Raw genomic sequence first — 27,843 nt, 5'->3', positions numbered from 1 at the left:
AATGATTTTTTGTTTATTCACGACTAAAACATTGATTTTCCGAATTTATCACACAAAAAATCATCGTCTGCCTTTGTGATTTATAGCTTAAGATATACGTATTGGAAATTGAAGTCTTTTAAACAGTATAACAAATTCAGAAAGAATTAATATATAGCATTCGCGGTAAAGGTGCAATATCACCTTAAATTTTTCTACCCAAAATAATTGCTTCAATAATGTTGCCTATAATTTTTATAATTTCGTACCCTGGCTTTTAGTAATTTTAATTTCTAAATTACATTTTTCTCACTAATAAATCAATATACATTATTACTTAAGTTCATATTCGAAGTGAATTAATTTGTCAAATCCTGTTCACAAGTGCTCTATTCAACCTACGATCAACAAAATTATTGCAGTAAATAAAGAGGAAAAAAGCGTGTGCCCTGTGAATTTTTTTTACTGTGCTCCAATTTTCTTGATATTTTGGAAATATGCCAATCTCAATCTTAAGTTCAGAAGTGAAAACAATTTGCATTCCGTCACCACCCCCGGCATTAATTGGATTATAACTCATTTAATTCTGATTTTATCAGAACTTGTAATATACTATTTTAAAGGTAATTAAATGAGCTACAACTTTCTCTATCATAAATTTTACCGTAACGTACCGACAGCCGCACTCTTTAAACAATTAGAACTCTATCAATATTTGTGTAGCAAAAAAATAATAAAAAGCAATTAATAGTCAGAAAAATACCTCGAATTTTCATATATATACTTTTATACGTATTCTTTCAGAGATATTATAATGGAGGGTGGTGTTTTTTTTTAATGGATTTTTTTAGGAAATCATAAGTTTTTTCATAATCGTTTGTACTAAAGTATTGTTGTGGTATTTTCTAGAATCCATTAAGATTTCTTAAACCAAGTTAATTCTAGATGAAATACGATTATTTTTAATTTTGGACTCTAAACTATTTGATTTAATTTAAATAAAAAAAACTTTGTATGCGTCTTTTATTTGCATAATATCTCACTCATTTTACACGCAGGAGTACTTATTTTAAATCTTAGTTTGAGCACTATAAAAACCTATTTTTATAATTAGCCTAATATTGTTCCTAGGACACGTTAAAAAACAGCGATTTATTAGGATTTTAATTTATATAATTTTGTTCATTACACGATTTCCATTAAAATGTATATTTCTGAAGATATAAGCAAACAACGCTTTTAATTTTTCTTTAAAGTTTAGTTAAAAAATAATAATCTGTCAAATTGAATTTTAATATAGGGTATGTAACTGACATTTCACAAGAGTGAGACGCATGCACAGAACTGCATCACTTGTCAGACGCATATTGACTCTATTTATTATATTATTTTCATTTTTGGCACATCTCAGCTGCTTTTCGGCAATAATAATGTAGACATTGCATTTTTCTTATTTATAATCATGAATTTATTATATTTGAATATTGTCTTAGTCTATAAGTCAATGGAAATGTTTGACAAATGACAGTCTTCATTTGTTTTAATGTCAAACTAAGCTTCAAATATTTGCAAGGTCAATCAATGATAAGCGTTTTTTTGTAATTTTTTCCATTTATTTCTACAATCTAACTATATTTCTATGGATCAAAAAATTCTAGAAAGTTACCCGAACAAACTTCAGGAAGATTCATGAAAATCCGAATTATAGTTTAGGAGGATTAATGAAACTTACATTGTTACAGAAGAATTTTATATATAAGAGATATATATATATATATATATATATATATATATATATATATATATTATAGTCTTCTATAATGTGTCGTCTTCTGTTTAGGTTCACCGTCTCCTGCAAAGTCCAGGCCGAGTTTGCCGACGAGCCCCACGCACATTGCAGCAATGCGACATGCGCAGCAGCAAAAACAGCATCTGCAGCAGCAGACGACGGCGTCGGCAACGACGCAGCAGCAGCAGCAACAACAGCAACAGCAGCAGGTGCAGCAGCAGCAACAACAGCTGGCTGCTATGCTCCAGCAGCAACTGCTGCAGCAGAACGATGCCATGGGGTCGCTTGTTGGGGGATTCGATTTTAGTGGAGGATTGGATATGCCTTTTGGTAATTCTCAAGGTAAGGGAAAAAATATTAATTTATAATAACGAATATATATATATTTACAAACTAAATATATATATATATATATATATATATATATACTAGATGACCCGACAGATGTTGTTCTGTATCCATGTCTACAAATTTTTAATATTCTACACTAATATTTACCGTTTACCTGAAAATAATAATTATTAACTTCCCGTAGGGTAAGTTATTGTAATAGGCCGAAAATCGGAATTGAAAATTTTTACATTTATCGACGTTTTGAAGGTTTCTGAACATTTTGGCATACCTCAGAAAAAATGGATGTGTGTGTGTGTGTGTGTGTGTGTATGTATGTATGTATGGATACAAATTTCCAGTCACGTTTTCGGGCGCACGGATCAAACCGATTTGAATGGTTCAAAAAACATTCGATTCCTATTGATAGGGAGATGTGCTGATTAGTTTTTGGCAAAGGCAGGTCCAGCAGTTACGGAGATAAAGAGCAAAAAGTGCAGAAAATAGAAATCGACTTTTTGAGAGAACGAAGTATCTGATTTGAATGATCTAAAAAACATTCAATTAGTAATGATTGGGAGAAGTGTTTATTAGTTTTTGGCAAAGGCAGGCCCAGCCATTTCGAAGATACGGAGCTAAATATGTAAAAAATGGCAGTTTTTGAGAGAACTAAACGTTCGATTTAAATGATTCAAAGAACTTTCTGCTTGTCTTAACAAAATAATTGATTTTGGAAAAAAAAATTGTTTCAACTTTTTTTTTCAGATAATTCAGATTTTATTTTTAATTCTGACTATAGTTCTAATATACTTTACAAATAATTTCAACTTTGCAATTCAGTTTATATAATTCTTATGAATATTAGACAATGTTACAATATTTATAATAATCTCTTTGAAAACATTCAGTATTCCTTGAACATTTCGTTACGGTACTGGAAGTTCCAGCAATTTGCCTTAAGGCACGATGCCATAATTGCCTCAAGACAGAATACCACTTACAGCTAGTTTTTTTTAAATTACTCTTCACACTAGAATGCATATACATTTATAATATGAGCGATGTTAAATGTAGAACTGATTTAAATAAAATGATGAGTCTCAATTTCCACACTATTAGATCGGAAATTGAAGTCTTTTAAACGGTATAACAAATTCAGAAAAAAATATATATATTAGGTATCCGCGGTAAAAGTACAATATTTTCTTATATTTTTCGACCCAAAATAATTGCTTCAACATTGCTGCCTATAATTTTTATAATCTCGTATCATATTTTAACTGGTTCTTAGTAATTATAATATCTCAATTACATTTTTCTAATAATTAATTAGTAATAATTAAATACACTTTATTATCAGGGAATTTAATTAAATACACTTTATTATCTTTATTTAGTATTTGGCTTTTGAAATATTTTCTTTATTTATTTGAGGCATTTTATGCGATATATTCTATTGAGTAAATCATAGAGAGCAAAAAAAATTCTAGCCTTTCATTATTAAACATTACCATAACATAACACTGGCACTTCATGTTGGATTATTTTAATTTAATCTAATTGATATCGTAAGGACTGAATTGTATGTATTCACCTTTACTCTCCCATTTGTTGTTTTAAAGTGAAATTTTTAACGTATTTTAAAAATATTGTGCAAAGATTAGTAAAGGATACAAAAAAATTATATATTTAACTTCCCGTAGGGTAAATTGTAGTAATCGTAAAAAATCGAAAATGAAAATTTTTATAAATCTTTACGTTTTAGAGGTTTCTGAATATTTTGGCATACCTTAGAAAAAATGGATGTATGTGTATGTGTGTATGTATGTATGTTTGGATACAATTTTTCGTCCACGATTTCGGCTGCATGGATTAACCGATTGAAGTGATTCAGTAATTGATAAGGAGACGTGCTGATTAGTTTTTGGCGAAGGCAGGTTTAGCCGTTCCGAAGATACGGGGCAAAAAGTGCCGAAAATGGTAACTCAGTTTTTAAGAGAACGGAGCGTCCGATTTTAATAATTCAAAAAACATTTTACTTGTATATTGACAAGATGAGGAATTGATCAAAATTTTATGAATGCCGGTTTAGCGGGTTCTGAGATCTAGTAAAGAAAGTAAAAAAATGCTATTTGGCGGTCAAAAATGATTATTAGAGTCCATTAGACAGCGACGCGGCGCTTATGCGCTTCGATATTTCGTTTCAATACAGCTAAAGCAGTTCGATTGCTTAGAAAAAATGTTTAACATTTCCAAAATATCTCAAAATAAAAAAAATAACATTTTTTGCCAAAAGTTTTTTACTTCCAAAAATGCAATTTTGTTCCAATATTTAAAATTTCTTAATAATCTATTTCCATTTTATTTCAAAGTTTAACAAAAATTTATCTTTTTTTAAAAAAATAATTTTTGGTACGGGAAGTTTTAGCAATTGGCCTTAAGGCACGATGCCATACACCACTAGTTATTGGATTATATTGAAAAAAAAAAACAAAACTATATAAAGAAGGCGTCCGCTCGTATTTTCTCCATGCGTCGTATTTAAAGTAGGACCGGCCCTGATTATTACTTAATTTCACATTTTAAGTGAATTAATTTGTCAAATCCTGTTCATATGTGTATCATTCATCTGCCATACATATACTGTATCTTATATTATTTTAATTTCTGGCACATCTTAGCTGCTTTTCGGCAATAATAATATAGACATTACATTTTTCTTATTCACAATAATAAATATATTATACACATTTTGATATTGTCTAGGCTCATAAGTAAATTGAAATTTTGGGCAAATGACAGTCTTCATTTGTTTTCAATGTCAAACAATGCTTCAAATATTTTCAAACTCAAACAATGATAAGCGGTTATTTGTAATTTTTTCCATTTATTTCTACAATCTAACTATATTTCTATAATTCAAAAAAACCTTAAAAAAATCCCTTAACAAACTTCAGAAAGATTTATCAAAATCCGAATAATCGTTTAGAAGGATTATATTTACATGAATCTTACAGAAGAATTTTATATTCTTATATATAAAAAAATCATTATAGAAGAATTGTATATTCTTATATATTCTTCTGTAATGATCCATGTAAATATAATCCTTCTAAACGATTATTCGGATTTTGGTAAATCTTTCTGAAGTTTGTTAGGGAAAATTTTTAAAATTGATATAAATATTTTCCAAAGTGTTACAAATCCCAAGTCTATTTCTACATCCTCTAATTCTATTTTCTGTCCTCTAGGAAACCAGCAGCAGTCCCAATCCCTCCAATACTACCATCACCAGTACTTGACGCCGCCCAGCCAGCACTCGGAGAGCACAGGGACCCCCCATCACACGGTGCAGACGCCAGAGAGTTTTCCGACGCCGTCTCCGGAGTCTCCGGGGCACTGGAGCTCGTCGAGCCCCCATAGTAACTCCGACTGGTCCGAGGGCGTCAATTCGCCCTCTTATACGAGCGGCCATGGGGGCACCGTGACCGGAGGCAGCAACGGCAATGGGGGCTGTAACGGTACGGGGAATAAAGGACCGGAGGCTATTTATATATAGTAAGCGGGTTTGCAATGTTTGGGTAAATGATTGTGGATTTCAAGTTGGAGGTAAATGGTGAATGTTGCAGATTTAGGTTTTTGCGTGTAATTTATGATGATTTAATGGCATTGCAATCTTTACATACGTGATGTATAGATTTTTATATATCTATGCTCGTGTTACAATGGACTTTCATAATATCAAACCGATATTGATGAAATTTAACTCGATATGAGTAATAAGATTAGATATTTCAATATTTATTTTTGCAAATTTATTTGGTTGATAAGCCAAAAGCATCTTTAGTTGATTTATATATCACGTTTGATAAATTTTTTTACAAATATTACTTTCATTTAGATATTAATTAAAACTTCTTCTTCAAGGTGAAATTTTGCACAAACTTAATTATACAAACAGCATTGAAAGACAATATAATTATTTTTTACAATTGAATTACTTAGTTGTACTCACCATTACAATTTTAAAAGTAATATCAAACAAATTTTACCCAATTTTATTCAATTTTATTTGATTTAGATAGTTGTTATTCAATTTCATTCAATTTAACTAGATTTGAAATAATTTTACTAAATTTTGAATCAATTTTAAATAATGTTATTCTTTTCTGAATTGATTGACTCGATTTTTACTCAATTTTGAATCAATTTTCAATAGTTTTACCTAATTTTATATAATTTTAATCAATTTTAAATCGTTTAACTCAATTTTTAAATAATTTTACACAATTTTGAGTCGGTTAAACTAAAGTTTAAATGGTTTTACCCAATTTTATATCGTTTTAACTCAATTTTATTTTGAATTAAATCAATTTTATGTAGTTTTACTCAACCTTAAATTGATTGAACTAAATTTTAAATAGTTTTAATCAATTTTAAATCGATTGAACTAAATTTTAAATAATTTTACTCAATTTTGAGTCGATTAAACTAAATTTTAAATGGTTTTATCCAATTTTATATAGCTTTAACTGAATTTTATATTGATTTAAATTAATTTTATGCAATTTTACTTAATTTATATCAACCATAAATTGATTTTATATTTTTATACAATTTTAAATAGATTTAAATCAATTTGAAATAATTTTACTCAGTTTTGAGTCAATGCAAATCAATTTTAAATAATTTTACTCAATTTTAACTCTATTCTAAATCGATTGATTTTAGATAATCGATTTTAGATGATTTTATTTAATTTTAAATCGATTGAACTGAATTTTAAATAGTTTCACTTAATTTTAAATAACTTTAATCAATTCTAAATCTTTTACTCAATTTTAAATAATTTTACTCAATTTTAAAACAATTGAACTAGATTTTAAATAGTTTTACTCAATTTTAAATAGATTATAATCAATTTTAAATAATTTTATTTAATTTTAAATCTCTTGAACTCGATTTTAAATATTTTTACTCAATTTTAAATCGATTGAACCCAATTTCAAATAATTTTATTCAATTTCAAATCAATTGACTCGATTTTAAATAATTTTAATCAATATTAGATCGTTTTAACTCAATTTTAATTAGTTTTACTCAATTTTAAATAGTTTTAACACAATTTAAAACAATTTAACTCAATTCTAAATCGATTGACTCGATTTTAAGTAATTCTAATCAATTTTGAATCGTATTAACATAATTTAAAATTTGTTTACTCTATTTTAAATGGTTTTAACTCAATTTCAAACCATTTTACTCAATTCTAAATCGATTGACTCGATTTTAATAAATATTTTACTTAATTTTAAATCGATTTTAAATAATTTTATACTATTTTAAATATGTCAATTTTAAATCGAATGAATTAAATTTTAAATGATTTTACTCAATTTTAGATTAATTTAATTCAATTTTAAATAGTTTTACTCAATTTTAAATCAATTGAACTCAATTTTATATAATCTTAATGGATTTTAGAAAATTTTACATTATTTTAAAAATTTCACACCATTTTAGATTATAAAAAAAAAATGAAATGAAATTGAATTGGATTTATTCAATTTTACTCACTAAACTCACTAAATTTTAAATCGAGCTGTAACGTATTTTTTTTATAAAAAGATAATTTATGTTATTATAAGTTGGCAACCATGTATACTTTGTAATTTAAATAAGAGACACTTATAGTTATATCTGTTAAATTATTTATTATATAATTTCGAAAATATATAATAAATAATTTATTTTCTAAAAAATAACTATTAATATTATTTAATAGTTAATAATTTAATAATTTTCAAAATTTTTTAGATTCATATTTTTGACAGTTGTGTATTTGAACAGTGAAGTTGGTTCAAAATGGCGCTCTTTAGAGTTTACAATCAAAAATCAAATTTTATTTTCACTGTTTTTGTGCAATTTTAAAACAAGTTAAAGAAGTTTAATTAGTGCAAAATGGATAGTTCAGGTACTGCAATTGTTTTATAGTTCATTTAAAGGTTGTAATGCCAGTAAAGTATATTTATTTAATTACATAGGAACATAACCCTACTTTTTCAAATTTTATTTTAACAGTTTTTGTGCAATTGTAAAACAAGCAAGAGAAGTTTAATTAGTGCAAAATGGATAGTTCAGGTACAGCATTTGTTTTATTATTTATTTGCCAGTAATATGTATTTATTTAATAACATAACCTTACTTTTTGTCTTCTAATTATTTTATTACTCCAACTTTTGATGCAAAATCATCTCTTCGACATTGCCCAGAATCTTTTCTTACTTTTAAATGTTGTGAAAGTTTATTTAATCGATGGCTTGATTGTTGATGTTGAGAGAATACGACTAATCGATTACTATTATATTTGTTAATATTAAAACATGTAAGTGCTAAGCGTAAAAGAGTTGTTGAATCAGTTATTTGTTATTTTAAATTTAAATATAGATATAGATAATAATATGAAAGTGGTATTATATTTTTAAATGCACAACGAAGTGGTGTACATATATGATTTTAATATTAAGTGTAGGTATAGGAGATTATATTTTGTAAACAATTTATATACATATTTATACGACGTGCCTTTCAATATATACACGACTTTTTTTTATAATATACATATAAGTGTATATATTTATATCAGTGTCACTGGTATAACATATATGTATATTTTAAACGCAACTGCATGACAATAACTGCCCAATTTTTTATATAGTAACTCGATTAGAACTTGCCAGTTTTAAATATATATATATAATTGACCTTGATGGCTTTATTGGGTATCTCGATTATGGGACCACGAGTACATTCTTAGTATTGAAACACTCTGTGATTATTAAAATTTATCTATTTTTATACAAGTATTTTAAATGAATAAGCATTCCTCGCTTCAACAACACTCCATTTATATTTTAACATGACAAGCTGGTTGCACAATGGTGATGCAACCGTTTTATTTTATTCAAATAAATATTTATTCGATACTTTTGGGTATCTGAAATGTACTGACTGTTTAAATGAAAATTTTAACGTATTTTAATAAGAAGTATTATAAATAGTACAATTTTTTACTATTTGTTTTAAATTTATTTTAATGTAATTTTAATTAAAGTGTAAAATAGTTATTTTAATGTAAATGATATTTTAAAATTGGCAGAAATCGGATTGAGAATGATTTTGTTTAGACAATCAGACAAATCCAAAGTCTGCATGATGAGTAACAATTAATTTCTGGGGTTTTATTAATATTTATTAGATTTTATAATTTATTTATATACTATTGTATTTATTACACGATTCGACCAAATTTTGGAGAGCAGTTTGATAGACGGAAAACATATAAACAATTTAGTTATATTTATATATATATATATATATATATATATATATATATATATAGTTTAGCATTTAGAATTTTGGCACAAATAGATGAATTTTATCTAAAAACAGTTTATGAATTGATGATGGAACAAATGATACCGAAACGTTTACATCTTTTATTAATTATTTATATAAACAACATGTACCAAATATTTCTTGATAGTATTTTGGTTTTGAAGCACACTTAATATTATTAGTAGCCAATTCGTACAATTATGAATGATATATTAATTTTTCTTTCTTTATTTTTCGTTTTGGCGCTAAATATGTGTCATCATTAAGTAAATCAAATCAAAGTTCACTTTTGATAAAGATGGATTAAGTATTATTGTTTTGTTAATAATATTCAATATGTTAATTTTGTTTTGTAATTGTATTAAACTCAATTTTAAATGGCTTCACTCAATTTTAAATCGATTTAATATAATATTATATAAGTTTACTCGAATGAACTCAATTTTAAATAGTTTAACTCAATTTTAAATAAGCTTACCCAATTTTAAATAATTTTAATCAATATTAAATTAATTGAGGTCAATTTTAAATAATTGTACTCAATTTTAAATATTTTAACTCAATTTCATATAATTTTAATCAATTTTAAATTAATTGAGGTCAATTTTAAATAATTTTACTCAATTTTAATTTGATTGAAATCAATTTTAAATAATTATATTCAATTTTAGAAGGATGGAAATCGATTTTAAATAATTTAACTCAATTTCATATCATTTTAATCAATTTCAAATTAAATGAGATCAATTTTAAATCTTTTAACTCAATTTCATATCATTTTAATCAATTTTAAATTAATTGAGATCAATTTGAACTAATTTTAAATCAATTGAACTCGATTTTAAATATTTTAACTCAATTTTATATAATTTTTATCAATTTTAAATTAATTGGGGTCAATTTTATATGATTTTATACAATTTTAAATTGATTGAACTCGATTTTAAATAGTTTTACTCAATTTCATATAATTTTATTCAATTTTAAATTAATTGAGATCAATTTGAACTAATTTTAATAAATTTTAAATCGATTGAACTCGATTTCAAATATTTGAACTCAATTTCATATAGTTTTAATCTATTTTAAATTAATTGAGGTCAATTTTAAATAATTTTAACTCAATTTCATATAATTTTAATCAATTTTAATTTGATTGAAATCAATTTTAAATAATTATATTCAATTTTAGAAGGATGGAAATCGATTTTAAATAATTTAACTCAATTTCATATAGTTTTAATCAATTTTAAAATAAATGAGATCAATTTTAAATCTTTTAACTCAATTTCATATCATTTCAATCAATTCTAAATTGATTGACTCAATTTCATATCATTTTAATCAATTTTAAATTAATTGAGATCAATTTGAACTAATTTTAATAAATTTTAAATCCATTTAAATCAATTTTAAATAGTTTTACTCAATTCTAATTCGAATGAACTCGGTTTTAAATATTTTTACTCAATTTTAAATTAATTGAGGCCAATTTTAAATAATTTAACTCAATTTTAATTGATTTTAATGAATTTTAAATCGATTTAAATCAATTTTAAATAACTTTAATCAAGTTTAATTTTTTTACCTCAATTTTGAATAATTTTACTCAATTTTAAATCGACTTAACTCAATTTTATGCAATTTTAAATCTTTCAACTCAATTTTAAATTGATTTACTCAATTTTAAATTGATTGAACCCAATTTCAAATAATTTTAATGAACTTTAAATCGATTGAGCCCAATTTCAAATAATTTTAATCAATTTTAAATTAATTGAAATCAATTTTAACTAATTTTAATGAATTTTAAATCGATTTGAATCAATTTTAAGTAATTTTACTCAATTGTATGAATGAACTCGTTTTTTATAGTCTTACTTAATTTTAAATGATTTTACTCTATTTTAAATCAATTTAACTCAATTTTAAATCACATTTTATATGATTAGTAGCCAATTTATCAAATTATAAATGACATTATTTTTTTATTACTTTATTTCTACGTTTCGACACTAAATATGTGTCATCATTAAGTAAATGAAAACGCAGTTCACTTTTGATAAAAATGGATTAATATTTTATTTTATAATAGTAGTAATGTTCTTGAGTTTTTTATTGATTTATAAAAAATTGAGTTCTTGTTTTTCTTGGTTTGAGTTACAGGAAGTAAAAAACTACAAAATATGTACGTTTTGACACTGTATGTGTGCCATCAATCAGCACGTTAAACAAGTACTAAATTACTAAATTAAAAATTTACTAAATATCATGACAAATTAACAAAGTCTAATAATCGGGTATACACCAATGAAAAAACATGATTTTTTTTTTAAATTTATTTTACATTTATACGGTTCGGCTATAATCCTAGCCTTCGTTCAGTGGAAACTAAAAATAAAATTAGAGAAAAAAAATATATAAAGAGTAAGAAGTACTTGAAATTTTTTAATATTGGTCTTAAATTTTGTTTTAAATAATAAGATTTAAAAATGTTTGTTTCTAGTTTGAATTTGTCTAAGGTGCTGAATGATGACACACATACAGTGTCGAAACGTACATAATAATCAAATAAATAAATAAATAAATAAATAAATATATATATATATATATATATATATATATGTTTTTTTATTTTGACTGTTTGACTTCAAATAAACATTTCAAGAATATTCAGAAAAAGTTGAATATAATTTTTAACGTCGAACAAAAAAATCTAAAATTTATACAATATATATATATATATATATATATATATATATATATATTTACGCTACTAAGTATTTTAAATTTTACAAAACGTTTTGAGACTCAGTTTGTCCCATCATCAGTGGAATAATTTTAAATTAAATTACTTAAATATAAACCAGAACATTCATATATATATATATATATATATATATATATATATATATAATCATTTATAAAATGTTCTCCGTCTGTCATCTGCTCGATACAAAAAACCCAGAGCCCCCATATCAAATACAATCATACCACAAACCATCCTTATCAATTACTAAATAAATATTAATCTAGTTTAATTTATATATATGTGTGTGTATTGACGAAGCCCCCGAATAACCCTTTTCCCTCACTTGCTCCCATCGATCCCCCATTGTAGTATAATTCTTCGCTTCCCACTTTATACATATACATATACATATAAATATAAATATAAATAAATATATTATAGTAATTATAATTTCATCATTAATAATTCAATTAGTATCCCAATATGTACTATAATTTATAGGATGATCTGAATGATGATGCTCTCGAATGATATATAATAGATGTGTATGTATAAGATAATGTTATATGATGATGATGTAGAGATGAATCTGATTTCTTTTACATTTATTGAGCTAGAGCTAGAAATGGATATTTTATTGGATTTTTAGAATTTTAGGAGATTCGATTTGATAGACACTCGATCATTATTGAAAGGTTATATCTCTTAAATATTTTAATTAATGACACAAAAACTGTATTATATTATAATGAAATAGTATTTTTGAATATTTCTCAATAAAGTACTTTCTATTTATATATTGTTATTTTTTATTGTTATAGTGATAATTGATATTTTATTACAGTTATATACATAACACATAAATATAAATATATATTACATATAAAATTCTTTATGTAAATATACTCCTCCTAAACAATTATTCGGATTTTGATAAATCTTTATGAAGTTTGTTATGGGAATTTTTTAGATTTTTTTGAATTATAGAAATATAGTTAGATTGTAGAAATAAATGGAAACTAGTGGTGTATGGCATCGTGCCTTAAGGCAAATTGCTGGAACTTCCCGTACCGAAATGAAATATTTTTGCAAATTTGCAATTTGCAATTTGCAAAAATAATGAAAGTTACAGTATTTGTAATAATTATTACAATTACAGTTACAAATACTGTAACTTTCATTATTTTTGCTATCTTCTTATATCTGAGCAAATCAAATTGAAATCATAAATCAATTTATTTCCAGAACCTTAACAATCGTCATTTCATTTCGAATTCAATTTCAAAAAAAAAAAAATAGTTGCCTAATTCCAATTTACACAAAATTGAAAAAGTGCTCCCGTATAGTCTAAACGGACTTGCAAATAATTCTGTGCGACATTTTCACTTATACTGTGCTTAGCTCGGCGGCATTTTTACATTTTTCAATAGTTTTTTTTCACAAAATTAGAAAAGTGGTCCAGTACGCAAACAGTCTAAACGCACTTGGGTAAACATTTGTACCAAAGTGGCGCTTAGACTGTGCTTAGCCTGGGTAATTTTTTGAATTTTATTTCCAAAATAAAAAAGATGTAATAATTTTTTATTCTCAAAAGCAATTGTTTTGTCAATACAAGCAGAATTTTTTTTATATCATTCAAATCGGACGCTTAGTTCACTCAAGAGCTGCCATTTTTTGCACATTTAGCTCTGTATCTCCGTAACGGCTGGACCTGCCTTTGCCAAAAATTAACCACCTCTTCTCCCAATCATTACTAATTGAATGTTTTTTAGAACATTCAAATCGGTTGATCCGTGCGCCCGAAAACGTGGTGAAATACAAAACACACACATACAAAACACACACACACACATTCATTTTTTCTGAGGTATGCCAGTAAAATGTTCAGAAACCTTCAAAAACGTCGAGAAATGCAAAAATTTCATTTTCGATTTTCGGCCCATTACTATAACTACCCTACGGGAAGTTAAAAATTACAAAAAACCGCTTATCATTGCTTGACTTTGTAAATATTTGAGGCATAGTTTGACATTATTAAAATATAATAAATTCATTATTATGAACAAGAAAAATGTAATGTCTACATTATTATTGCCGAAAAGCAGCTGAGATGTGCCAGAAATTAAAATAATATAAAATATAGTATATGGTTTGGCTGATGAAGTCTGCGCATTCGTCTGTCAGTGATTGCACATAAAACTTTTTTAACTAATTACTTACTTTACTAAATCACAATACAAAAAAAATTATTTATTCAAAATATTATTTAGATGTTTCATTGTGTCAAAAATTCAAATGTTTGGCATTGGATACGAAATATTTACTCAAGTCAATGGAGCGTTTTGGGGCTGATTTTTTGTACTGTGCTCCAATTTTTATGAAATTTTGGAATTAGGTACATCTTACTCTCAAGTTCAAAAGTGAAAATAATTTAGACTCCTTAGCCACTTTTCGGGGGGATGACATCCCTTCTCAGTAGTGTAATTTTATTTTTTTCAATATTAACATCGATTATCGATAGATATAGGTAATTAAAAAATATTGGAACTTTTAAATTGCAGACATGGGTACAGAACAACGTCTGTCGGGTCATCTAGTATATATATATATATATATATATTATATATATATATATAATTATTTGATTAATTTTGCTTGATGTCAAAATCTTATTTCAAATTTTCCCGCGCAACTTTCCGTAGTTGGCTAACTTGCTCTGACAGCTACCTTTTTTACGATTTCTTATTGGTTGACACTTTGACAGCTCTAAAAAAACATTGACACCTTAACCTCACTTGAAGATCTGCATTGTTAAAAAAATGTGATTGATATTAATTAATATTTAAATAAAAAATGACGTTATAATTAAATATATTTATACAAAATATCATTCCACTTAAATGTTTTAGACTATTAATGTAAGTACTTAATAAAATTGTGCAAGATTAAATCTTGTTCTTTCTACTAGGCTTGGTTATTGTATTATTTTATTAAAAATAAGTATTTTTTTTAGTACCACATAACAGTATTAGGTATCTGTTTTCGACATGACGCAAATAATTTATAGATTACCAAATTACCACAAGGCTGTGATGGATGTTCTGAATGAACAACGAAAGACTAGTCAGTTCTGTGATGTCACTTTTTTGGTTGAGGAAAAGGAAATTAGTGCACATCGAAATGTATTATGTGCATCTTCACAATATTTTAGGTAATAAGAAATATATATATATATATATATATATATATATATATATATATATAATAAATAGATATTTCATCTTTGCAGGTCAATGTTTACAGACCATTTTCAAGAATCAAAGCTGGATAAAATTCCTCTATACGATTTAGACTATGCTGCAGTAGTTGAAATATTAAATTTTATCTACACATCAACTATACAGGTATATATATATATATATATATATATATATATATATATATATATGATTTAGTAGTTAATTTTGATGTTGAAATATATGAGTGAGTTCTTGAGGGCGATACATCAAACAAAGAAAAGCCAAAGATTTATAAAATAATCTTTATTTCCAAACGTTTCGACATTCAATTTAATGTCATCATCAGTGGATATTACGTTGGTTAGTTACATATAGAGAAGTGTACACAGCACTAGAGATTGGCACTAACATTTATACAACTAACTAAATTTAATGAGCATCTCTCCTTTACGTTTGAAAAAGAACAATGAAATTCTATCAGCTTTTTAGACGTAAAAATTATAAAAACCACAGACAATCGAATTATCACTAATTGGTTCCAAAAACCTACTTGGTCGGGTAGGTATTTAAATTATCATTCTTACCACCCTTCTAGCATGAAGATAGGCACTATTATTAATTTAGTCGACCATGCCATCCTACTCTCAGACAAACAATTTTGGCCCTCTAACTTATCCCTCATCCGCACAACTTTAATTAACAACTCATATCCACCGCACCTCATCAACTCCGTCACCTCCAACAGACTTAAAACCCTCAACAGTATGCATCCTTCTTTTTCCCCAGAAAAAAATTCTAAAGACAATAACTATATAGGCAACGTTTGTTTATCTTACGTAAAATAACTTTTTCCAGTGTGGAAAAAACTTTTTCATAAGGTAGACATCAGACTAACCTGCAACATAGATCTAACTCTTAAATCCCTCTACACAAACCTGAAATCTCCCACTAGCATAGAACGTACTTCCAACATTGTCTACAAAATAAATTGCAATGATTGCCCTTCTACTTACATAGGTGAAACCGGACAAAATTTAATAAAAAGACTCAAACAACACGACAATAATTCGAAAAACCCCAACCAAAACCAAACTATGATAACAGAACACATAAAAAATTTCAAACACTCCTTTAACTTTTATAATGCCAGTATTCTCTACCATGAACGGAACACCATTCAGAGACGTTTTGCAGAATCTTGTTTCATATCAATATGTGATCACGCGGTGAACAAAAGATCGGATTGCTCCTTACTCTGCGATAACTACCAAGTAATACTAAATAATGTTTCCAAATTTATCTCCTCCGAACAAAACTAATCCTGATCTTACTAACCTTGCCAACACTTCCTAGTTTAACTTCGGCCTTGATACCCGAGCTTTACCTACCCATGCATAGCAAATTTTGAATAAACCTTAAAATTTTTTTATTTTAGATATTTGAGTTATTAGTATAACTACCTAGTAATACTAAATAACATTTCCAATTTTTTTCTCCTAATTCTAACCATACAAACCTAGCCTAACATTACTAGTTTCAACTTCCGACCATTTTCTACCTACCCGCCCATAACAATCCTGGAATGACCCTTAAAAATCTCTCAAAACACGTGTTGGCGTTTATACATGCCTCGGTACTCGCAAAGTACAGAAGTCGTGGCAGAAATTACATAATTCTACTTACATTTTTGTTCAATAAAACTATCATTTTTCTGTTTACATCATACAAAAAAATTATATAAAAAATGCATAGTGCTGACAAGTTAGTTGTATAAATGTTAGTGCCAATCTCTAGCGCTGTTGTACACTTCTCTATATGTAACTAACCAACGTAATATCCACTGATGATGACATTAAATTGAATGTCGAAACGTTTGGAAATAAAGATTATTTTATAAATCTTTGGCTTTTCTTTGTTTGATGTATCGCCCTCAAGAACTCACTCATATATATATATAATTATTATTATTCTCATATACACAACTTATATTTCTTTTATTTATTTTCTAGTTGGATGATGACAACGACTATGACATAATAGAAGCGATTGATATTTTACAATTGTACGAACTACGGCCGTACATAAACCATTATTTAAAACAAAAATTAAACAGCCAGAATTGTCTGATGATTTATGCAATAGCAAATTTAAGGAGTTATGAAGAAGTTGCAAAGGCTGCTTTTTTGTATGTTCATGAACAATAGCAAACAAAGTTTGTTTAATGTAATTTTTTTGCATTTGGAACATTTTTAGGCACATTTTGAATAATTTTGACGACATTGTGGAATGTGATGATTTTAAGAATATGTCATTTGATTTGTGGCACAAGGTTTTAAATTCAGATGTTATTAATGTTGCTAATATACATCATGTAAGATATATGAATATTTATAATTATATATATATATATAGATATATATATATATATATATATATATTACTATATTATTTTCTTTCCTCAGGCGCTCTTAAAATGGTACAAATTGATTCCAGAAAAGAATTCAATGCATTTAGAGAAATTTAATGTATTAAAATCATTCATTCCAAAGCCAATCGAGATTACACAACCAATTAAATTCGAAATCAATATTCCATTTTTAAGTTTTGAAGACTTTGAGAATAATTGCTCAATTCCATCTAACAATAGGAGGTGTACTAAATTCAATGATGTGAGTGTAATAATAATGATTTTTTTTTCTAAAAACCTCATATTTATTAACTTCCCGCAGGGCAAGTTATAATAATAGCAAAAAAATCGAAAATGAAAATTTTTAAATATCTTTTCGTTTCAAAACCTTCTGAACATTTTGGCATACTTTAGAAAAAAATGATGTATGTGTGTGTATGTTTTTGTGTATGTGTGTGTGTGTGTGCGTGATTTCGGGAACACGGATGAAGCGATTTGAGTAATTCAAAAAACATTCGATTTGTATTGATAAGGAGACGTGCCGATTAGTTTTTGGCGAAGGCAGGTCTATCCGTTCGGAGATACGAGACAAAAAACGCCACAAACGGTAACTCGGCTTTTAAGAGAACGGACCGTTCGATTTTAATAATTCAAAAAACATTTTACTTGTATTGACATGATGAAGAACTGATCAAATTTTTGGAAAGGCAGGTCTAGCGGTTTCGGAGATTAAATAAAAAAAGTGAAAAATAATGTCGTTTGGTTCTCAAAAATGAACATTAGACATATGTACATCGTATTATCAGATTTTTATAAAGATTATAATGATAAGTACAATTATACTGTACATTTATATGGGTTCCGTACCAATGTTTATACCTTAGACGACTACGCGGCGCTTACGCGATTTAATATTTTGATCTCAAATTAGCTATGCAGCGCGATTGCTTGAAAAAGCCGTTCAAAGTTTAAAAAAAATCAAAATAAAAAAAAATCGAAATATAAAAAATCAAGTTTTTCAAAAAGTCAATTTTTTTTTTAAATTTCAAAATTTCTCAAAAATCTAAGTTTTTCAAAGTTTTGCAGCACGATTTCTTAAAAAAAATGTTAAAAATCTAAAAAAAACAGAATACAAAAAAAAACAAAACAAAAAGAATCAAATTTTTCAAAACAGTCAATTTTTTTCAAAAATTTCAAAATTTCTCAAAAATCTAATTTTTTCGAAGTTTTGCAGCACGATTGCTTAAAAAAAGTGTTCAAAGTTGTAAAAAAATCAAAACAAAAAAAAAATCAATTTTTCAAAAAAGACTATTTTTTCATACATTTCAAAATTTCTCAAAAATCTAATTTTTTCAAAGTTTTGCAGCACGATTGCTTAAAAAAAGTGTTCAAAGTTGTAAAAAAATCAAAACAAAAAAAATCCAATTTTCCAAAAAAGACTATTTTTTCATACATTTCAAAATTTCTCAAAAATCTAATTTTTTCATTGGTACGGGAAGTTCCAGCAATTTGCCTTAAGGCACGATGCCATACACCACTAATCTTCTATATATATAAAAATAAGTGGGGTTTTTCTTCGTGACGAAATAACTCCAGAACCCACAAACCAATTTCGACAATTTTGCATTCGTTGGAAAGGTCTCGGGCTCCGCAAGGTTTATAGCTAAGAAAATTAGTTGTGCATGGCATAGTGCCTTAATGCAAATTGCTGGAACTTCATGCACCGTAATTAAAAATTCGAGTAATGACATTAGTGAGAATTATTAGAATTATGCTTGCAATTAAGTCAAATAGCAATTCTTGCCGCAAAGAATAATGATGTACACGCACTGAATTTCACCATTCAATCAAAAATTGCTGCCGATTTGGTGACATACCAATGATTCCGACTGGTCTTCCGTTTGACTTCAAACGATTGCAATTTCCAGTTCGCATTGCGCTCGCGATAACAAGTCGCAAGGCCAATCGCTTAGTGTTTGCGGGATAAATTTCAAATAGATTATTTAGAAAATCATTGTTTTTCACATGGGCAGTTATACGTTGTCTGTTCACGAGTTGGAAAACCATCCGTTTTGTTAGTGTTAACGTCAGACCAAAAAACAAAAAATGTGGTTTACCAAAGAACACTTCAATGAAACGGATAATTTGCGGATTCACTTTCATTTACTTAGAGAAGTTCAACGAAAAAGCACTGCATTTTTCTAATCGAAATAAAATCATTACTGTTGTATAATAAAATCAAATTCTTTCTTTTCAAATATAAAACAAACAAAAAATTTCTTCATCTTTCTCACGAAACCATCTGGTGGCGAAACGGAGTTCGTCGGGTTTGCTAGTTTATTATAAAAATCTTATGTTTTTATTTCTGTTCTAGATTATTATGGTGATGGGAGGCTCTTTCTCCAACAGTTGCGAATGTTTTCCCTCAATGAACGACCCTTGGTCCTTCAGTTTACCATTGTGGGGCCCTTATAATCCCGACAATGAATCTGAACTCGTCATTGCGGCTTGTCCTTCGGTGAAAGAATTCGCATCGGCTCATACCGATTGTGAAATGTTTCTTCTAGGTAAAGTAATAAAGGATACATAATATCATTACTTTCCTCATGTGCAATGTTTTATTTTCTATTATCTGTGTTTTTTTACAGGAGGTGTGGTTGAAGAAACAGAGTTATCTGACAAATGTTACAAATATGATGTCAGATCGAACTCATGGAGTGATTTTGAAAAATTACCAAGGCCTTTGAAAGGTGCTGCGGCTACTTTTTGCAAGAATAAACTGTACATAACCGGTGGCACCGAGGGAGACAAACAAGATACCAATACTGTTATGGTAAGAAATTGTTTAATATGATTATTATATATACTAGCTGAACAAAAACATTGTTTTGCCATAAAAAATATTTCTAACCGATTGCAAATGTGGTAGAACAAACAATATATGAATAGTTTACCCACTGCAAAGCATGACACATATAAATGTCCCTCAATAGTCTTTGCAAGAGCCAACCTAATCTGAAACTGATTCTATTTAAATTGAATTGGCACATTTGAAGTTTCAAGATTTTGATATATTATTACCGTGCTTTTAATTAATTCAGTCATTTCTGAATTGCGAATCAAAATCTGTTATTCATTTTTAAATTATATTGTTATGTGGCATGCCCAGCGAATTGACTAAGATTGATAAAAAAATGAGATATTGGAGAATTTCACACTTTTGCCATAGATTTGTATGGTACCTAGTTTCCCTGTCAACAACTGTCGTTTCTTCAAATTTTACGGGTTATATCCCATCCTTCTATTCTTTTTGCAAAATTTTCAAAATCCTCCGCTTTGCCCTTGCCCCTGGTCCCCACGGAAACCGCCGTTAGGCATTACTCCATGGGGAGAGGATCTAGAATGCTATAATTCTTGCACTGATTTTATACTTATCTTTTAAATGAGCCAAGTCGCATTTGCTCTTTCTCTTTTGTGTCTGTGTATGTGCATGTCTATGTGGATACAAATTTTCGTCGACGATTTGCGAGAACACGGATCAACCGATTTGAATGATTCAAAAAACATTCGATTCCTATTATTTAATGAGACGTGCCAATCAATAAGGAGACGTGATTAGTTTTTAGCAAATGCAGGTGCAGCTGTTTCGAAGATACGGTGCAAAATGAGCTAAAACTAGCTGTAAGTGGAATTCTGTCTTAAGGCAATTAAGGCATCGTGCCTTAAGGCAAATTGCTGGAACTTCCCGTACCAAAAATTATTATTTTTTTAAAAACGATTAACATTTTTGAAAAAAAAAATTACTTTGAAAAAATAAGATTTTTGAGAAACTATAAATTGGACAAAAAATTACTTTTTTTTGAAAATTTTTTTTTAAAAAAAAAAAAAAAATTTAATTTTTTTTTTTTTGTTTTTTTTTTGAAAAAAATTTTTTTTTTATTTTGACATATTGTGGAAGATCTGAACTTTCTTTTCAAAGCAATCGTACTGCTTTAACTGCATAGGGACAAAATATAAAGCGCGTAAGCGCCGCGTCGCTGTCTAACGCATAAGCATTGGTACGGAACCCATAGGAATGTTAACAAATTGTATACTTATTGTTAAAATCTCTATAAATACATCTGATAATTTGATGAGCATATGTCTAATGATCATTTTTGACCGCCAAATGGCTCATTTTTTTACTTTTCCCTCCATATCTCCGAAACCGCTAGACCTACCTTCATGAAAATCTTATCGATTTTTCATCTTGTCAATACAAGTGAAATGTTTTTTGAATTATTCAAATCAGACGCACCGTTCTCTCAAAAACTGAGTTACCGTTTTCGGCACTTTTTGCCCCGTATCTTCGGAACGGCTAGACCTGCCTTCGCCAAAAACTAATCAGCACGTCTCCTTATCAATACGAATCGAATGTTTTTTGAATTATTCAAATCGGTTGACCCGTGTTCCCGAAATCGTCGACGAAAATTTGTATCCGCACATACATACACACACGTACATACATACATACATACACACACACACACATACACACACACACATACATCCATTTTTTCTAAGGTATGCCAAAATGTTCAGAAACCTCTGAAACGTAAAGATATATAAAAATTTTCATTTTCGATTTTTTTGCGATTACTATAACTTACCCTACGGGAAGTTAAATAGTAATTCATTTTTTGAGATAAATTACGGATATCAAATTTCAATAATTCAAAAACCTTTTATTTGTATTGACAAAATAAAATACTCGTAAAATTTTTGGGAAGGCAGGTCGAGCGGTTTCGGAGACGAAATGAAAAAAGTAAAAGGAAATGCCATTTGGCGGTCAAAAATGTTCATTGTACATATGCACATCAAATTATTAGATATTTTATAGAGATTTTAACTAGTGGGGTGTATGGCATCGTGCCTTAAGGCAAATTGCTGGAACTTCCCGTATCGTAATGAAAAGATCGAGGAATATTGAAAGTTTTCAAATAAATTATTATTAATATTGTAACATTTTCTAATATTTATAAGAATTAAATAAACTGAATTGCAAAGTTGAAATTATTTGTTCAAAGTATATTAGAATTTTAGTCAGAATTAAAAATAAAATCTGAACTATTTTCGATATACAAAAATTTAAAAAAAAGAAAGAAAAAATTTTGAAACAAACAATTTTGTTTTCAAAATAATTATTTTGTTATAACAAGCAGAAAGTTTTTTGAATCATTTAAATCGGACGATTAGTTCTCTCAAAAACTGCCATTTTTTGCACATTTAGCTCTGTATCTTCGAAATGGGTGCACCTGCCTTTGCCAAAAACTAATCATCACATATCCCTATCAATAGGGATCGAATGTTTTTTGAACCATTCAAATCGGTTGATCCATGCGCCCGAAAACGTGGACGAAAATTTGTATCCATACATACATACACACACACACACATCTATTTTTTCTGAGATATGCCAAAATGTTCAGAAACCTTCAAAACGTCGAGTAATGTAAAAATTTTCAATTTCGATTTTTAGACGATTACAATAACTTACCCTACGGGAAATTAATAATAAGAATGCGTTTTTGCCTAAATTTCTATGGTTCCTGTATCAATGTTTATCCGTTTCCAAAATATTTCATAATATAAAAAAATGCATTTTTTTTCAAAAATTTCAAATTTTTTAAAAATCAGTTTTTTTCAAATTAACAAAATATTTTTTGGGACGGAAAGTTTCAGCAATTTGCCTTAAGGATGCCATACACCATACACCACTAGTTATTTATTAAATAAACATAAATAAATATTAACAAAACATTTCATGAAATTTTCTGGGCTGGGCATAATAATACTTTTTATAATTATCTGTAGTTTTTAAAGTAAGCAAAAATATTAAAATAAAATTTATTTCATAAAAAATATTGCTTTTTTGTTGCATCTATGTGCATTTACAATGTCTTCTACTGTAGTTTTATATGCAAATGTCTTCTACTGTAGTTTTATATGCAAATGTCTTCTACTGTAGTTTTATATGCAAAAATTCGAAACACAAGGCAAATGGATTACGGTGGCTCCGATGCTGCAAAAAAGGACTTCGCATGCATTGTGTTCTGTAAACGGAGCTCTCTATGCCTTCGGAGGAGGTAATTATAAATATCTTATATTTAATTTTTTCTTAAGAACTCTTATCTAATTGTTTTATTATTTTAGTCCAGAAAGCATCAAATGAAGACGATGACATCCTTCAGACCGTCGAAATGTACTCTCCAGAATTAAACAAATGGTGTTACGTCTCCAGTATGCCTGAAAGTCGTGCCTTGTTTTCATCTGCAGTCCTCGATGAATTCATATACATATTCGGTGGAAATTTATCCAAGACACAACAAACTGAAAATTCAGGCACTGTCGAAAGGTACGGTAAAATATCCCCAAAACAGCTAATACATTATCATCATATCCAGGGCCGGTCCTGGGGTCCTTAGCGCCCGCATGCGACTTTTTTTCTAGCGCCTCCCCCCTTTTTAATTTTCACCGTTTTAACAGTTTATCATTAAAATTTTATAAATATTCACATATTTTTCAAAAATTAATTTTTAATTATTCTGGATTTAGAACACAAAAAATTAGATATAATTTAGAAGGGTATAAAATATATTGATTTTAAATTTATTTATTATTATCGATATCAATAAATAAAACAATTCCTGTCATAATTTCACATTTTAGTAATATTCAATATGTAGTAAATTGGTTAAGGATGTAAGTTCGACTACCATAGCAAAAGAATTAATATTTTTGTTAGATTAAAGTTATAGAATTTAAGAAATGCATTTCAGAAATAGTATTTATTATTTTGATATAAAGACCTTGATATCTAAATAATAAATACTATTTCTGAAATGCATTTCTTAAATTCTATAACTTTAATTTAACAAAAATATTAAGTGAAATAAATAAATTAATTTTTAATTATTCTGGATTTAGTGCACAAAATTAGATATAATTTAAAAGCGTATAAAATATATTGATTTTAAATTTATTTAGAAAATCGAGGCGACTCGGGGTTTGATTATAATCAAGTATTTTGAAATTTTCAATTATTTTTAACGTATGTGCAATATTTATATTTAAAAAAACTAGCATTTAATTTTCAAACATAACACTCGTATTTCATGTTGGATTTTTTAAATTTAAATTTAATTTAATTTTTCATCATTTACAATATCCAAAATTGCGTCGTAAACTTCTCCTTATTGATATCGTAAGAGCCGTCATATTCAGAGTATCAGCTTGTTGTTTTAAAGTTAAATTTTTAACGTATTTTAGTAGTATTGTTCAAAAATCAATAAAAAAAATGCAATGAAATTACACATTTCTTGAACAATATTGAAAAAAAAAAACTTATTTTATTTGATATGTATTATTTCTGTATAGTTAATAATTATTAAATTTAGAGTATGGACACCACTAGGTATAAAACAAGCCTTAAGATTTTCGTTCCAAAGTAAATTTTGCTTCCATTTTTTATATTTGTTCCACGCATGTCTTCAACATTCAAAGTTCAACAGATGCGAAACATTTGCAACAAAAGCAAAAGTTACAAATCATTTTCTCGGAATAAACAAGTCATTTTCTGAGCACTGACTCCCAATTTTTTATAATTTGTTTATATTTTTTAACAAGTTCCGATTCAACTAAATCAGCTCGCAATTTTTCGTCAATAATGCCCAACAATTAATTTAATCTTTCGCAGGTTTGTGCTTATGGGATTGAACACTAGATAATTTCTTTTTCGATTCCACGGTAACTTCAAACAAAGAAAAATGTAATAAGTACAGTATACAATAAACAGAACATAATTTAGTAATTTGCAGAATTATTAATCGGTTAATTGTTTCTACTCAGTTTCTTCTCTGTGTCTTTCAGATATGATACATTAAATGACCGTTGGAGCCAACTCCAGCCAATGCCATTGGTGTCGAGTAACAATTCTCGAGCTGTAGCCTACAGAAATCGTATTTACGTAATAGGAGGCATAACAAAAGATCAGCAGATACAAAATACAGTGTTTGCTTACAATCCGAGGTCTACTAAGTGGCAGCATGTGCCCCCTATGAGGTTCCCTAGAATGAACGCTGCTGTGGCTGTTTTTCAACTTCCGGAGCACCCGGAGAGGAAACTTGACAGAGTGAGGGCCACTCAGTTCAGATGGCAATGATAATAGATAGTTATGTATTATTATTAGTTTTTTAAAGATTTATATGAAGTATTATCAAAGAGATTATGAAGTGATATGAAATAATTAAATTTATATTATAGTTATACTTATAGTAAGGTTATATTACATTTTATTATTACATATATATAAATAACAACAGGTGTTTTTTAACTGTTTTCAAGTCATTCTGAATCGTTTGTTTTAACTTCAAAAGAGAAGTTTATGTTTTTGCCTAAAAATCCGATTCGCTAATTTTATGTAGCGACGTTTCAAGCCATTCTGAATCGTATGAGACCAACAATTAGAAAAAGTATGTATGTGTGTGTGTCTGTGAACATATTTTTTGCCGTAAATCGACGTTTTCTCCAAAACGGCTGGACCGATTTCAAAAATTTAAAAGCCATTCGATGTATCTCAATTCAGTCAATTTTGTGTGACAATCGGCTAAGCTGTTTCTTTGTAAATATCAAAAAAAGTGAAAAATATTTCGTCCACGTTTTAGCCCGCAATTCTGAATAGATTTTGAAAGTTCAAAAACCGTTTGAAAGATATTGGTTGGGAATCGTGCTGATTAGTTTGGTAAAAATCGGCCTGACCGTTTTCTTGTATAAAAGTGTTAAAAAAAAGTTTTAAAGAACTCACCAACACTTGATTTTCCTCGTCAAACACCACCAAGCTGCTCCTAGTTTTTTCAGTCTGTATTTTTAATTGAAACTAATAATAGATAATAACTTATAACACAGACTTATAACGAATAACTTATAAACCAGCACTATTTTTATACGTTTTACTTTACTTTTACATCAAATTAATTAATTAATAAACCAACAGGTTTTAAAACAACAAATTTGATTCGGCATTTTAAAATAAAATGGCGGTTAACAAGTTTGCAACGTAGACAATATAAAAACATATTAATAAAATATTAACTTTAATGAATTTTGTAAATTTAAAAATATATGTTAACTTTTTGGCCTAAAAAACAACAATTGAAACAATATTATTAATATATTTATATTATTATTTATATTTTTGTAATATTTTTTTTTGTCAAACTTTGTTATGTTGGTGTTCATGTCGATCTGTCAAATGAAAAGAGACACATGTGATGTGATACCATAACCTCACACTTGCAAATTTAGCTATTTATTGTTGAATTTATAAAAATTTATAATAGTATAATGATATAATTTATTATAATACGCGTGTGTGTGCATAGTTTAATTTTAGAGGCATCAAAGCATACCGGTAAGTCAATAATTACTAGCAACAATTACAAGCATTAAATTAAACAATTAATATGTAATGTTAGTCATTTGCATGTGTATTTCATAATGTTTATTCATTTCATTATGTTTAATTATTTAAGTGTATGAAAAGTGTATTATTAGTACGTATTTGACGCTTAAAATGGCTTTTAATATATTTTCTTGCTTTCTTATGTCTATATATTTGATGATATTTAGGTTGTATGTACCAAGATGTATTTAAATGCATCTTTATAAGGCATGTATAAAGTTTACAAATTTGATATTCTTAAGATCCAATATTGTATCAATTATTTTTTATAATTGTTCAGGTACGAATGTCCCAAATAATTATGCACATTGTGTTATCGACAAAAGTTTACATTTACAAATATGTACTTGGTTTCTAAAATATTCTAAATCATGTTTCAGATCTTTTGCAATTGTTTGCTTCCCAAAGCTTTACATGATGTTTATGAATTCCAAATTAAGTGATAGGATA

The 27,843-nt window shown here is 27.6% G+C and overlaps 2 protein-coding genes across 2 annotated transcripts in view; both read left to right on the top strand.

Annotated features, from left to right (window-relative positions):
- The window catches only part of LOC113387535 (neurogenic locus Notch protein), a gene marked incomplete in the record, with an annotated part of 245,646 nt that extends 239,947 nt beyond the window's left edge, over nucleotides 1-5,699 (top strand). The window contains 2 exon segments of the mRNA XM_026624865.1: nucleotides 1,820-2,110; nucleotides 5,350-5,699. Of these exon segments, the coding sequence (XP_026480650.1) occupies nucleotides 1,820-2,110; nucleotides 5,350-5,657 (599 nt within the window).
- A 9,343-nt stretch (nucleotides 5,700-15,042) lies between these two features.
- Nucleotides 15,043-27,843, top strand: part of LOC113388500 (kelch-like protein 17) — a 41,787-nt gene continuing 28,986 nt past the window's right edge. Inside the window, exons 1-8 of the mRNA XM_026625874.1 lie at nucleotides 15,043-15,166; nucleotides 15,262-15,459; nucleotides 15,538-15,652; nucleotides 17,497-17,672; nucleotides 17,741-17,858; nucleotides 17,950-18,156; nucleotides 20,269-20,461; nucleotides 20,543-20,727. Coding sequence (XP_026481659.1) covers nucleotides 15,296-15,459; nucleotides 15,538-15,652; nucleotides 17,497-17,672; nucleotides 17,741-17,858; nucleotides 17,950-18,156; nucleotides 20,269-20,461; nucleotides 20,543-20,727 — 1,158 coding nt within the window. The 5' untranslated portion in view covers nucleotides 15,043-15,166; nucleotides 15,262-15,295. The remainder of the gene's footprint in view (nucleotides 15,167-15,261; nucleotides 15,460-15,537; nucleotides 15,653-17,496; nucleotides 17,673-17,740; nucleotides 17,859-17,949; nucleotides 18,157-20,268; nucleotides 20,462-20,542; nucleotides 20,728-27,843) is intronic.

This window comes from Ctenocephalides felis, unplaced genomic scaffold, assembly GCF_003426905.1.
Source record: "Ctenocephalides felis isolate EL2017-DRISC unplaced genomic scaffold, ASM342690v1 CF-g0.4_SCAFFOLD_03572, whole genome shotgun sequence".
NCBI lineage: Eukaryota > Metazoa > Arthropoda > Insecta > Siphonaptera > Pulicidae > Ctenocephalides > Ctenocephalides felis.
This window is presented reverse-complemented; position numbering and strand designations above follow the sequence as displayed.